The sequence below is a fragment of the Chanodichthys erythropterus genome, chromosome 9 (assembly GCF_024489055.1).
Source record: "Chanodichthys erythropterus isolate Z2021 chromosome 9, ASM2448905v1, whole genome shotgun sequence".
NCBI lineage: Eukaryota > Metazoa > Chordata > Actinopteri > Cypriniformes > Xenocyprididae > Chanodichthys > Chanodichthys erythropterus.
In genome coordinates, this window is record NC_090229.1 from 28,075,218 (window position 1) to 28,089,466 (window position 14,249).

The 14,249-nt window shown below is 39.2% G+C and overlaps 2 protein-coding genes across 5 annotated transcripts; one reads left to right on the top strand and one right to left on the bottom strand.

Moving 5' to 3' along the window:
* Positions 1-2,279: 2,279 nt before the first annotated feature.
* LOC137026464 (uncharacterized) lies at positions 2,280-4,727 on the top strand. The gene is made up of 4 exons (XM_067393820.1): positions 2,280-2,480; positions 2,633-2,745; positions 3,070-3,164; positions 4,033-4,727. Exons 1-4 carry the CDS (start codon positions 2,280-2,282, stop codon positions 4,725-4,727), a joined length of 1,104 nt encoding a protein of 367 aa, XP_067249921.1.
* Positions 4,728-8,312: 3,585 nt separating this feature from the next.
* On the bottom strand, positions 8,313-11,499 carry LOC137027247 (rano class II histocompatibility antigen, A beta chain-like). 4 transcript variants are annotated; one of them, XM_067395207.1, is made up of 5 exons: positions 11,389-11,499; positions 10,490-10,759; positions 9,972-10,253; positions 9,777-9,890; positions 8,313-9,661 (listed from the first exon to the last, which is right to left on the bottom strand). In XM_067395207.1, exons 1-5 carry the CDS (start codon positions 11,402-11,404, stop codon positions 9,639-9,641), a joined length of 705 nt encoding a protein of 234 aa, XP_067251308.1. In that variant the 5' UTR covers positions 11,405-11,499; the 3' UTR covers positions 8,313-9,638. The 4 variants fall into 4 exon arrangements, with proteins under 4 accessions (XP_067251308.1, XP_067251309.1, XP_067251307.1 ...); XM_067395208.1 differs by lacking the exon at positions 11,389-11,499 and adding an exon at positions 11,051-11,180 and having other exon boundaries at positions 9,972-10,151; XM_067395206.1 differs by lacking the exon at positions 11,389-11,499 and adding an exon at positions 11,051-11,180.
* Positions 11,500-14,249: the final 2,750 nt, after the last annotated feature.

Genomic DNA, 14,249 nt, shown 5'->3' on the forward strand with positions numbered 1-14,249 from the left:
CGTGCGGCATACATTCCCGGGGTCCAGAATGTAGGAGCAGACGTACTGTCGAGGCAGGGGTTGAGGCCCGGGGAATGGCGGCTCCATCCGCAGGTGGTGGAGCAAATATGGAGGGTTTTCGGCCAGGCTCAAGTGGATTTGTTTGCGTCTCGGGAGACGTCTCACTGTCCACTCTGGTTCTCCCTCGTTCATCCAGCTCCTCTCGGACTGGATGCTATGGTACAGACGTGGCCGAGGCTGCGTCTGTACGCCTTTCCTCCTATCGCTCTGCTCCCGGGAGTTCTAGACAGAGTTCGTCGAGACCAGGTCCGGCTCATCTTGGTAGCCCCAAGATGGCCGGGCAGAATTTGGTTTTCGGACCTTGTATCTCTCCTGGACGGGTCTCCTTGGCAGATTCCGATCAGGAGGGACCTATTGTCTCAGGCCGGGGGCTCCATATTTCACCCTCGGCCGGAACTCTGGAACCTGTGGGCTTGGCCTCTGAGGGGGCCCAGCTCGTAGACTCTGGTCTCTCAGCTGAGGTTGTGGGTACCATCCTGTCTTCTAGAGCTCCCTCCACGAGGAAGCTGTATGCACTAAAGTGGAAGTTGTTTGTCACCTGGTGTGGTGATAGGCATTTGAACCCATTAGACTGTCCAGTTGGGGCAGTATTGGAATTTCTGCAGGATAGGTTCTCTGCAGGGTTATCTCCTTCCACTCTGAAGGTTTACGTGGCGGCTATTTCAGCTTACCATGTTCCTTTGGCAGGGGGCTCTCTGGGGAGAGACCCTCTTATTACACGCTTCCTTCGTGGCACCCTGAGGCTGAGGCCTGCGGTACGCACGAGGGTACCGGCTTGGGATTTGGCCGTGGTACTCCAGGGCCTTTCCTTAGCTCCCTTTGAGCCTATTGAGGAGGTTCCCATTAAATTTTTGTCTTTGAAGACTTTGTTCCTTCTCGCGATGTCATCTCTTAAAAGGATAGGAGATCTACAAGCTCTTTCGGTTGCCCCGTCGTGCTTGGAATTTGCGCCCGGTATGGTTAAAGCTTTTCTGCATCCCAGTCCGGGGTATATTCCTAAGGTCCCTACCAATGTAGTTAGACCCATAGTACTGCAGGCCTTCTGTCCTCCTCCATTCGGGGACGTTGACCAGGAGCGCCTTAATCTGCTGTGCCCAGTCAGGGCTTTAGATGCTTACGTCCACAGAGTCGCTCTGTGGCGTAAGTCGGAACAATTGTTTGTTTGTTTCGGGTCCCCTAGGAAAGGGGCCCCGGTATCTAAGCAGAGAATGAGTAAGTGGATAGTCGAGACTATTTCACTTGCCTATGAGTCGGCTGGGCTGCCTTCCCCTTTGGCAGTTCGGGCCCACTCTACTAGGAGTGTGGCGGCCTCTAAAGCTCTGCTCTGCGGAGCATCTTTACAGGATGTCTGTGATGCGGCAGGCTGGTCCTCGCCGCATACTTTCATCAGGTTCTATGAGCTAGATCTGAGTTCTACTCCTGGGGCCAGAGTCCTGTCCGGTGCTGACGAGTCACACTAGACAGGCATTGGTCGTTATGGCGGCGTGGGTATTAACGTTCCCACAGCGTCATTTTCGACGCAACGCGAGTTCCCTTGAAAGGGAACGCCTCGGTTACGACTGTAACCTCGGTTCCCTGAAGAGGGAACGAGACGTTGCGTCGTCCTGCCATACCTCCTGCATACCTGTCAAAGCGGCTACTTCAGACACTTGAAGCTAGCGCTGCTTTGTTTGAGGGTGCTTTATAGTTCCTGGTCATGACGTCACCCGCCTATGACGTCGCGTCACGCCATTGGACGGATTTCACACGTGCTTCATGACGACATTACGCGTTGCGTTCCCACAGCGTCATTTTCGACGCAACGTCTCGTTCCCTCTTCAGGGAACTAAGGTTACAGTCGTAACCGAGACGATTTTCCCCAGGATGATAAAAGATTCGATTGGTCTCATGCACTGCTTAGCCGTCTGTCTCAATATCGCACACTTAGTGCGTCATCATCAGCGACCGCTCTCTTAAAGGGGAAGTACATCTTTTTTTTTTTTTTTTTGGTGGGAGGTTTATTTTCTAATACCACCCTGTTATATGTCAGTCAAATGTACATGTGGGTGGTCCCAGAGCCATGTAGCCAGCTAATCCATCTTCATGGTACAGGTCCCAGATTTCAGATGTTCTAAATGGACCCTTCGCTAAGCCACGCCCGAAAACCGCCGCGGGCCAATCGTGGTTTAGCAACCATAACTAGGCGCGGGAGGTCTGTCAAGCTTTCGAGCTAGGGAAACATGCCGAAGCGTTGTGCGTATGGGTTGTGTAAATCTGATACCCAGTATCCTAAAAGTTTGGACGGGGTGGTGGAATTTTTTCCCTTCCCGAAACCTAAAACACAAGGGGAGAAATGCCGGGCGTGGATAAAGCAGTGTGGAAGGCCTCAGTCACAACTAAATGTCGAAAGGATTAACAAAAACACCTACGTTTGCTCCAAGGTAAGAGCACTAATGTTAGCTAACTAGCTAACTAACTCAGCACATCATTGCTTGGAAATAATGATGGTTCTTTGTTCATAATGCATTTATTTGAATGTAAAATAAGATGATTAAAGGCAGAACTGACTGACATACTTTAAAAAATATTTTAGCATTTTGTTAATGGACGGCCTACCACTGAGTACCCCAATCCGATCGCGGCTCTCCCGGGGTTACTTCAAGGGAGGGAACATCAGGGGGCTTGCCGGAGATCTCCAAGGAAAAGGTTGGTATGCAAACGTAATCAGTTCATTAATAGTAGTCACTTATGTGCTGTCATACCTGTTTACTACCGTGTAGAGTTTTCTGGGCAGCGAGATTTATTACAGAACACAGCATGTTCTTATGATTTATACAAGGTGCATTTTATTTGTTTCTGGTAAGAAACCAATACAGGATAAAAATCCCAACAAAACAACAGTGTAATAACATTTTATTCAATGGGGTTATCAAAAGTTAAGTTATTAGAAGGGTTTGTTAAACTTTAAGGATTTCATGAAGACATCTAAACAATTGTTAATCTGATTGTTCACTGAATTATGTGTGACAGGAAGCCAGCATCTCAAACTGAACAGGAAGCCAGCACCTCAAACTCCACTGAGGACACATTTCATAGTACATCACAACAGAGTGACTCTACCTGTGGTAAGTTTAAACCTATTTGTATCTGTTTTTAGTTACTGATTGCAACAGGGAAGGAAGTAATCAAAGAAAAACAAATCTAATTTGTCTTTCATCTCACCCCACTTTTCTACATCTGAATGAATCCGCTGCAAGTGGTAGTCTTCTGTGCACATTACAAAGAAGTCACACCAAGACATGCCAGTGAGTCCCAGCTGCCCTATTATTTGGTAGTAATACGCATGGGTCTCCTTTAGCTTTTAACCACCATCTGCCTGTCTTTGGAGATAGGGACAGTCTTGGCAGCTGTTCTTTGCTGGACATTTAATTTCCAAAAGGCCAAAGCTTGTACCATCTACTACCTTCCTGTCTGGGGATGTGCCAAGGTGTGGAGCATAGGGGTTCACTACAAAGCCGCAGGGGTGTACTAGATTCCCAGTTACATGCGAGTACTGCTGCGCTGCCACAGGTTCTAGCTCTACCCCTCTCCTCATTGCTTTGGTCTGCATTTTGGATGTGCCCTTGATTCTCATAGCCAAGGTGTCAAAGTCAGCTCTCCTAGAGCATATTGTCTTGAACACACTTGACGTTAGTCGGGGAGCCCGGGCAAGATGCCAGATGTGATTTGTATCTTGTTGTCTGGTCTCTCTTTCTAAAGCTAAAGACTGGGATGGTGTGATTGTCAATTTTCTGTAACTACACATGTTTTTTTCATGCAGCACTGTACAGAAATTTGACTGCTGTGTTGGCAGAGGGAAATCTGGGAAGTCGTTTGACGGCTGGTTTGCAGATGATGGTTCTGCAGAGTCAAGCAGAGGAAGCTGTAAAACAGAAGAAAATAACATAAATTAGTAACATTCCATGTTTCCTTTCTCTTTTTTGTCATTTACAGAAGAACATGATATGGGCGATCATGGAGAGGAACTGAGAACTCTGCAGGACACATTAGCCAATCAGAAGCAGGACATCATAAATCTGAAGCTTCAGCTCGAGGCAAAGGATGTCCAACTCCATCATCTGCAAAAGGAACTTCAGAATGCACACACCTCAGATGCTTTAAACCCTGAGATTTTAAACCAAAGTCATGTGCCTGATTATTTCCATTACTGCACAGGGTTTTCTTATGAGCAATTTAACAGCTTGTGTCAATTTTTTTACATTCCAACTGATCCTAGTGCACCACAAACACACATTCCTCTCTCATACAAACGAGTCAATAATGACATCAAACAACTTTCACTGCGTACTCAGTTGTTAATGTCCTTAATGAAATTAAGACAAAATTTGGACCTCAAAGACCTAGCCTTCAGATTTAACATCCGTTTACAGAGTGTCAGCACACTGATCAACTCCTGGGTGGACTATATGTATGATAGTCTTGGCAAATTGTCTATTTGGCCACACAGGGATGTTATTTCTGAGAACATGCCAGCTAAATTTAAGGAAGAATTTCCGAATACTTTTGCCATCTTAGACTGCACTGAACTTAAGATTCAGAGACCAAGCTCACTGGTGTTGCAGAGTCAGACTTACTCCACCTACAAATCTACTAACACCCTCAAGTCTCTAGTGGCCTGTGATCCATGAGGTTCAGTCATTTATGTGTCTGCCCTCTTCACCGGAGCAATTTCTGACAAAGAGAATTTCAATGAATGCAACATCCTTGACATTTTGAAGGGGTACATTCAGTGTGGCTATCTCAATGTAGGAGATGGCTTGATGGTTGATAAAGGCTTTCTAATAGAGAAGGAAGTTGAGGAGATTGGTTTGCAACTTAACATTCCACCTTTTGCAAGAGCAAACAGACAGATGCCACATGCAGATGTTGAAATGACCAAAAGAATAGCCAAGCACAGGGTTCATGTTGAAAGAGCTATTGCAAAGATAAAGAAGTTTAAATTTGTGTCAGGCCAAATCCCGATTTCCCGGCTTGTGAACATAAATCAAATTTGGTATGTAGTCAGCATGCTGTTTAACTTCCAGCCACATATCATCAAAGACTGAGGTTGTCTGTGTGTAGAAGAGCTAAGTGGTCAAGGAAGATCACGCTGATGTGGTCCTGCACTGCCCTGTGCTTACAAGTTAAGTGAATTTCATATAAAGTACACAATAAAAACTTATTACTTTAAGGTAACACTTTACAATAACAGTACATGAATAATAATGAACTAATACCTGAATTAATAGTTACTTCAACAGGAACTCATGATTAGTTAAGATATGAACTAATGAAGAGTGATCCTTAACTACGACAGGAGTCATGAGGATTCATGCATGGAAACATAAGTCTTAACTACGCGTTAATACATGTTTGATAATTAATGCATTAATTAACATTTAGGGTAAACTAAATCAAACAGTCTCTATAAGAAGGAATAATAAATATTTGGACTTTGAAATAAATTTATTATTGTCAGAATTTAAACTAGTGACAGCAGCTTCATTATAAACATTACTGAAAGGCACAGGATTAGTTTGTCATTATTTTCACTGATCCTTCTTATCAAACATATAAAATACTAAATACACTAATAATTTATCTTAAAAGGTCTTAATATGTTTTGTGACATTCTTTCCTATCAAACTAAACAACTGTGACTTACAACAGTTCCTGAGGAATCGGTTCCCAAAAAAAAGCAGGAAACATGAGCTAAGATCAGGAAACGTTTGCTGGGATTAGATTCAGAAGTTCACTCTCCATCCAGACGCAGGCCGTGATCATACTGTACCTCCATTCTCTGACTTATTGAAAAGTCACACAACATCACTTAACTGGGCTGAATATTTATATAGTTATATATGTGTATTTGATAGTAAGTTAATGATAAATCATGAGCTGAATTTGGTTAGTTAACAGTGAAATAATTATGATGTGCCCCCTCAAGTAAAGTCATGACATAATTATGCATTATCAAACCATTAGTTGATGTTAGTATATGGTTAGTTAATAATGAGTTAATTATGATTGTGCCCCCTCAAGTAAAGTCATGACATGATGCACTTACAAATCCTTACCTAAATGAATAAACACTAAGAGTGCCATCCTTATTCCTTTACACCCCGGTACAAAAAAAAAGTATTTGTATTTTATTTTTATTTATATAATTAAACATATATGGACTTGAAAGCAAGCCATAAACATACCTGTAAAGACACACATAAGGCACATTTACATGTAAAATCGGGCGCGTCCACAAGCTAATGCTAATCAAAGCATATACATTTAAATGACAAAATGACAAATACAGTTAATAACTGCACATAACCTCCTGAAAACCCCAATAAAACATACATGTAAATATGTCTTTAATTATTAATTCTGCTTACCAAACAACATCAGCTTACCAGTCAACATTTATTAGTTTAAAATGCCAGCAACACAATAAACGCGCCAAGAGAACACCTTCCGTGCGCCACTAATGAGTGTCCCGCCAGAAACAAACCCTACATACTTTAGTTCCGGGAATAAACTATGACTATTTTGCTATGACTAAATATAAATGAACAATAAAAATCAGAAAACAGTTTAGATCAAATTAAATTTATTAGTGGTAGCTGGTCTATTTTCCACATTTGATTAAACAGATCTATGTAATTAATGGCTAAATAATCATGTGCCATTCCAATTATTTGTCACAAAGCTGCAGATGGCAGATTATGATATTACAGTGTAAATTATGACAGTATTAAATCACGTTTAATTCAAATTCAGAGTACTTCTTGTTTACTCTAATGGAGACTGATTTATTTAGTTTACCCTAAATGTTAATTAATGCATTAATTATCAAACATGTATTAACGTGTAGTTAAGACTTCTGTTTTCATGCATGAATCCTCATGACTCCTGTCGTAGTTAAGGATCACTCTTCATTAGTTCATATCTTAACTAATCATGAGTTCCTGTTTAAGTAACTATTAATTCAGGTATTAGTTCATGATTATTCATGTACTGTTATTGTAAAGTGTTACCTACTTGAATACTGTCTTATCTCATTCATTTACCTGATGGCTTAAACCACTTCCTAGTGGGTACCTCTCTCCTCCTACAGTTACCTCAACAGGGGGTCTGTTCACCAAGTAGCTGATGGGTGCTCCTGTCTGCCTTTTTAATAAAGCCATTTTCTCTTCTGTAACTGAGAAGGTCCTGAAAAAAATACCCTATCAATACAAACCTATGGTTTTTATATGAAAACAATTTACTGTACTTGGAAACCTGCCTCTCTAATGTTTTGGTTTGTATATTATAGTATTGTTTCATTTTCATTAGGCTATTGATTTAATTGACATTGTTTATTATTTATATTCTCCTTAATGTAGTCTTACCAACTTTTTAAAACTGTTTACTGCTAATTTTAACTATCCACTTTGGATAAAAGCGTCTGCCAAATCCCATAACTATAAACATTATTTTCAACTTACCTGCTTCCTGCATACCGACAGTCGATTGGTCGCCGCATACGGTTTTCATTGGCTTTAGCGACAACTACCGATGAAATTGGCACTGCCCTTATTTTGTTACCCCTTGGCTTGTGCCACTGCTGTGGTAGACTTGTGCAGGAGGACTTTGTTTGTGCTGTTGATGTATGGCTCAGCTCAGCATCTCTGGCTTTTGCCAGGTCCAAGGCGTATATTAGACCCACGATGTGTGAGCAGTAGCCTGGCGCGCTAAAAAATATAAGCGGGAGAAAGTGGTCAGGCTAATTTCTTGTGTTTATTCCACAAGACTTATTGATAAGCTGTTTGATTTAAAATTATTAGATTATTATTTTTTTTTTTTTTTTTACAAATTTCACTTACCCTGCTGTGCATGAACAAAGCTGTTCCTCAATTTGTGTGTTTCCTATTCCAATGATCAGCGTATGAGGCGGCTGCTGCTTGCGCTGGGACCTATAAGCTTTAGCTTCAATTTTGATAAAATTATTTTCTAATCGTTTGCTTACTATGTCGTGGATATATCCCTCGAATGCATACTGTAGTCCCTTTTGTCTTACTCGCTCAGATATTTCACCTGTTCGCCAAAAATTAATTATGTCCTTGGGAATGTCTGACACCGGTGCATACATACTGAATTAGACTGGCCAGGCATGAAAGCTTGACAGGCGTAGCAACAGTAACTAAGGAGGGCGGGGCTTAGCGAAGGGTCCATTACATGTAATTTTGTACACTCACTTTTCTAATTTAAAGAAAGAGTAAAATATGTTCATCAGTTATAATCAGCATTAGTTAGTTGTCTTATGTGTTTCCATTTCAAAAAACTATTTGCTTCTAAGCACAATATAGTGTAAGAACAATCATCTATATTATTTAATAATCTCCATCTCTTTATTTCACATTATTTATATCAGTGCCAGCTGTTACAGTTACACAAAACAAGGAACTCTGGAGCACACAGAAAAAACAGGCAAACCAATACTAACCATAGACAATAACAGACAAATAACGACTGAAACAGAGACCTAAAAAGCACAGACTAAATGGGGAACTAAACAAGGAACAGGTGTTAACATAAGTTACTATAAAACACATCAGGACAATTTCAGAAACCAATACAACCAAGGAAACAGGAAATAAACACAGCAAACTAGAAAACTGAAACCACGTAATGAAATGAATATCAAAATAAGAGTCTCTGAATGAAGGTTAAAAAAAAAAAATAATAAAAAAAGTTGCTAAAATATAACTTAATATTTGTACGATGTTCACATGTAGGAAAAGTAGGCTATCAGATTTTATATGTCATGCTTTTTTCATGTTTTAAAGGTGCCCTAGAACACTATTTCACAAGATGTAATATAAGTCTAAGGTGTCCCCAGAATGTGTCTATGAAGTTTCAGCTCAAAATACTCCATAATTTTTTGTATTATTCAATGTTTTAACTGCCTATTTAGGGGCATAATTATCCTTTAATTTAATTTTAATTTCCTTTGATATCCTTTAATTTCTCGTGCTCCCTGCCTCCAAGCTGGCAGGAGTCACAACTCCATATTACATTATATAAACAATAGAATAAGTTCTGGATCTGGAAGTGTTTTTGATGCTGCATATCAGATCACGTAAGTATGGTAATGTAAGATGTTAATATTGGCTTGTCTAATGCCTTGAACATGGGCTGGCATATGCAAAGTTGGGGGCGTACATATTAATGATCCCGACTGTTGCATCACAGTCGGTGTTATGTTGAGATTCGCCTTTTTTTTCCGTGGTGTTTTTCACACATTAGATTTACATACGAAGGAGGAAACAATAGTGTTTGAGACTCACAGAATGCCATTTCCATGTACTGAACACTAATTATTTAACTATGCCATGGTAAATTAAATGTTCTATTCTAGGGCACCTTTAACTTTTAGAAATAGAACATTTAAAGATTTGTAGACATTAGGATTGTGTGATAGTCATGTCATAAAGGATAAATTATTTAATTTGTATAACTCTTATTCAGGTTACTGAGTTTAACAGCTAAGTTATCAAACTTTAAAAATGAGTTATCAAACATCATTAATTAGGTACCAGGATCCTCCCTGTCAAAAAAAAAAAAAAAAAAAAGAAGAAGAAGAAGAAGATTGACTAGTTACATGCATGTACAGGGATGGTGTAAATATAATAGTTTTCTGAATTCTTCTTATCTCCACTGACCTGCTAATTTTTTCTTGTAGTAAATGAGTCCAGCAGCTGCTATGATGATTCCCAGCACCAGGCTAGAGGCACCAATGGTGATTTTATTCTTCTCAGATTCAGGAATAGAGGGATCTGTAGATATAACTAGTGTGTCAAATTAAGCTGAGCACAAACGTTGTTCTAATATGACACTAGGTGTGTATCTACTCTTACCCCAGTCATAGATCATTGGTTGAGTTGAACTGGCATGCTCAACCATACAGGAGATCTTTTCACCAGATTTGGGGGTGTACTCCAGCTCAGAGTGAATCTGGTAGTACCAGTCACCATCAGCCATCTCCATTGTTGAAGTCACTTCAGAGGTCATCAGTTTACCATCTCTCAGCCAGGACACTTTGATTTGCCGAGGATAAAATTCATATGCGCTGCACATTAACACGGATGGATGTCTGCCACCAGCCTGCTTCACAATACTGAGAATGACCTTCGGTTTAACTGAATCAAGAAGAGCAACATCCTAAATACAGTTTCCAATGCATCAATGCATGTTTCATATGTATGTGAATGTATATGACAATTGGGGGTGGGGTGATTTTACAAAACCCTAGAACGACATTACAACCTTTTCCCATAAATAATTATTAGTTATTAGCATATGCTCATGTAAAAATAACAAATATTAAATTCCACAAATGATAGTAAAGATCAGAAAAGAGTCTTAAGCCACTTACCTGATTTAACATGAGCAGTTGACTCCCTGGATGCAATACTAAATTTGCAAAAAACAACTCTCTCTTTCACTTGTTGCAGATAGGTGCTATTGTTCCAGTCATCCGCAGTTCTCATTCCATGCTCAGTGAACCCCACAAACCTTCCTATAGTGCTGTTGAACTGTATATATAGATATTTATTGAAATAAGTGCTGTCAGTATACACCATGTCACTGAGATCAGGGGAACTGTAGATGCATCTGGCCCAACGGGTTGTGTAATATTCATTAGCTGAAAAAGAATGTAGAGGCAGAACTATCACAGTTTTGAGAGATAAATATGTCAACAAGAAAGAAAAACAAGAACTTGGATGCATCAGCCAAATGCATGCTTTTTTTCCCCTTTGAAAGTAATAATACTATAGATAACCCTCAAAGGACCATCAGAGCAAGTTACACATCTTAAGAAAATGTTGCAGGTAATAATTAATTAATATTTAAATAATTTAAATTCTACTACTGTTAATAAAGCAAGTTTTCTTTTATTTAATTATATTATTTCAGTATGTCTCATTTTGCTTACCACTTTCTGCTCCAATGAATACAGGCAGTGTAAATATGAGATATATGAGGCAAATCAATTGTTTTAGCAGTGACATTTTCTCTCAATCTGAATTCCAGCTGAATGTTGCCAGTGCTTTGTTCGTGTTCATGAAGTAGAAATCTAAGATGACTGTACAAACCAGTTACGACAGTGTCAAGTGTTGCTAGGCAGTATCCTGCTTTTATTTTTCAACACACACTGCCCTTTACTAATTTAAATAAATTTTGTGTGGATTTTTTTTTCTTACAGTAACTAATATATTTCTACTGAACAACCATCAGTAACTTTAATTACATGAATGAAGTTAGTTGTCACACCTGGTTGTAAATACATGCATGAAGAAGATGATGATGATGGGTCAAACAGCCTTTAATAAATCCACAGGCAAGTAAATCCACACACTGACAAACAACAAGGCACAACCATACGCTGACGATACCAGACCAAAGTGAACTGAAAACATGACTTATATACACAGTACGGTGTTCAATTTAGGACATTCTCAGAACTCAGTCATACAACGAAAGTTTTTTTTTTTTTTTTTTTTGTATTTCTTAAATAGCCTAACTTTCTATTGGCTTTTATCCCATCATCCTTCAGTTGTCTTTGTCTTTCTAACCCTTTTTATATTTATATTTTATATCTAACTGTATTTTATATTTTATATTTGGTAACACTTTACTTGAAGGGGTGTGCATAAGACTGACATGACCACATGTTTATGACTGTCATTATGTCACAGCCACCATCTCAGTCACCTTCCCTGCACTCTATTTCCCAGCATCCCTCCTGTTCCTCACCTGCACTCACTCATCAATCACCAGTACCTGAAAAACAACAACCTCGTTTACACTCATCTGCACTCCCTATTTAAGCAGTCACCTTCCTCACTGCAGTTGTCTGGTCTCGTCTATACGTCGATGTGTATTACTACGTCCCGACGAACCACAAGGACAACCTTACTTGAACCGTCCTTCTTCTGTCATCCTCCTCCATCATCTGTCTGCCATCTGTCCATTCTCCATTCCTGCAAGAGAGACATTGACTATGTTTACATGGACTGCAGTAATCTAATTACTGACCTTATTCTGATTAAGACAATATTATGATTAAGGTGTTTACATGAGTTGCCTTTAGAATATTTCTTTCATGTTCCCCTTTTACATGTTATAGATCATAGATCGATTAATGACAAAACGTCATTACGTCCCCACGGCACGCCGTCCAACGTTCTCTACAGAATTTCACGTATCAACACACAGTTCGTGCCATATACAGTTTTGGGTGTTTCATTTTTAATCTTACGAAAGCTTCAAGTGCAGTTAATTATTTGACATGCAATATACATGCAAATAGATCAGAGCCCCGCACATGAAATGCAAGAAACAATCAATAAATTGTGCGCACGATTTACTAATTCATTCCCTCGTTTTATAAATGATATGCACATGATTTATAAATTGAGGGAACAAATTATTAAATTGTTCGCACGATTTAGCCTAGGCTAACATTGCTATTTATTTTGCCTCTCATGTGAGGGGCTCTGTAAATAGACAACGGTGGATATAAATTCTTCAGCAACAGGCCTCCTGTACTTTTATTCAGCAACTTTCATTCATGCCAGCGCGACAAAAGGAATTTGATTTGTGTTTTTTTGCTTGAAGCTTGCTCTCTTGTTTGTTGTCAAAACGGTGTGTGTCCTGTAGCAAAGTGCGGCGAAAACTGCCACATGATGTTAATAGTGTGATTAAGGTGTGTACATGCTTACAATGCACTCCAATATTAATTCGATTTGTGTTTACTTCGAGTATGACTTTACTTCGAGTATTCGAGTATGACAGTCAGATTAAGGTAATAAAACATTGCTGTTTACATGGTTCTTTCTTAATCAGAGTATTGTCTTAATCGTGTTAATATTGGATTACTGATGTCCATGTAAACGCAGTCATTTTATCAGTATTCAGTCATACTGCAACATGCTTACTGTGATTTACTTACCTTTTATCTCCTCAACCCAGAACCGTGCCTCTGCATTAAATAAAGTCCTTTTTGCTATACTTACATGTCTGTTTCCTCCGTTTTGTGATGTAGAGCAGGTTGCTATTGGCACATATGCCTCTGTAATTGGCTCAAATTTGTCTCCTTGTTATCAGGCCTTGATTCCAGGTGTCGGGGAAATATCCTAACACAAAAAAATGTTGAACAATAAAGATTATTGTGGTCTTGAATTTGTCATTGGTGTATTTTATAATTTCATTTAATATTCCATCAGTGCCACATGCCTTGTTGGGTTTTAATGCATGTAGTCTTTCTGTTAGCTCGTTTATTGTAATTGAGAAGTCCAGGGGGTTCTGATTGTCTTTAATTATTTCTTTCAGGATTTCTAATTTGGTTTTTATTTCATTTTGAGCAGGATTTGTTTCAGTTGTTTTGTACAAATTTTCAAAGTGTGGCCTCCATATGTTCCTGTTTTGAATGGCCAATTCTTCCTGTTGTGGTCTATAGAGAGTGTTCCAATTGTTCCAGAAGTTACTGGTATTTATTGACTTCTCCATTGCTTGAAATAATTTCTCTGTATGCTCTTCCTTTTTTGCTCTTAGTGTTTGTTTGTAGACTTTAAGACCTCCATGATATTGATGGTGGAATTCTTGATTGTCTGGGTCTCTGTGTTTTTGATTGGAAATATTTAGTACTTTTGCTCTAATACTTTTACACTCACTGTCAAACTAGTTTTCGTTGGTGTTTTTTGGTTTCCTCTTTGATGATTTTTTTTTCCAAATTGCACATGGATGCTAATTGGTGAAATTTGTTGATGTTACGTAGTGCCCGATTTATGCCTATTTTATTTTGTGGATATGTGTTAAATTATACATTTTTCCAATAATAATTTGATAGTTTGACTTTCTATTGCACTTTCATAATTTTTTATGCTGTTTTTTGTCCACTTGTATGATTGTTCCAGATATAATGTAATTTTACAGTGGTCTGACAGGTGTTTGAGGACTGATTGTGAATGCTCTGAGGTGCACTGGGTCAACATCTGTAATGAAATAATCTACAGTACTGTTGCCCAGAAACAAATTAAAGGTATAACGGCCTGTTACGGAGGGACTGCATCGAGAGGCGTGCAGATCCATATGCAAGCTTTATTTCCAAAACATCAAAACCAGGCAAGGGT

Bases quoted from the DNA above. Each gene is read 5' to 3' on its own strand.
- LOC137026464 (XM_067393820.1), top strand. From the start codon at position 2,280: ATGCCGAAGCGTTGTGCGTATGGGTTGTGTAAATCTGATACCCAGTAT. The intron at 2,746-3,069 runs GTTGGTATGCAA...TATGTGTGACAG, and splicing joins CGGAGATCTCCAAGGAAAAG to GAAGCCAGCATCTCAAACTG. The intron at 3,165-4,032 runs GTAAGTTTAAAC...TGTCATTTACAG, and splicing joins ACAGAGTGACTCTACCTGTG to AAGAACATGATATGGGCGAT.
- LOC137027247 (XM_067395206.1), bottom strand. From the start codon at position 11,126: ATGTCACTGCTAAAACAATTGATTTGCCTCATATATCTCATATTTACA. The intron at 10,254-10,489 runs GTAAGTGGCTTA...TTCTTGATTCAG, and splicing joins AACTGCTCATGTTAAATCAG to TTAAACCGAAGGTCATTCTC. The intron at 9,662-9,776 runs GTCAGTGGAGAT...TTTTTTTGACAG, and splicing joins CTACAAGAAAAAATTAGCAG to GGAGGATCCTGGTACCTAAT.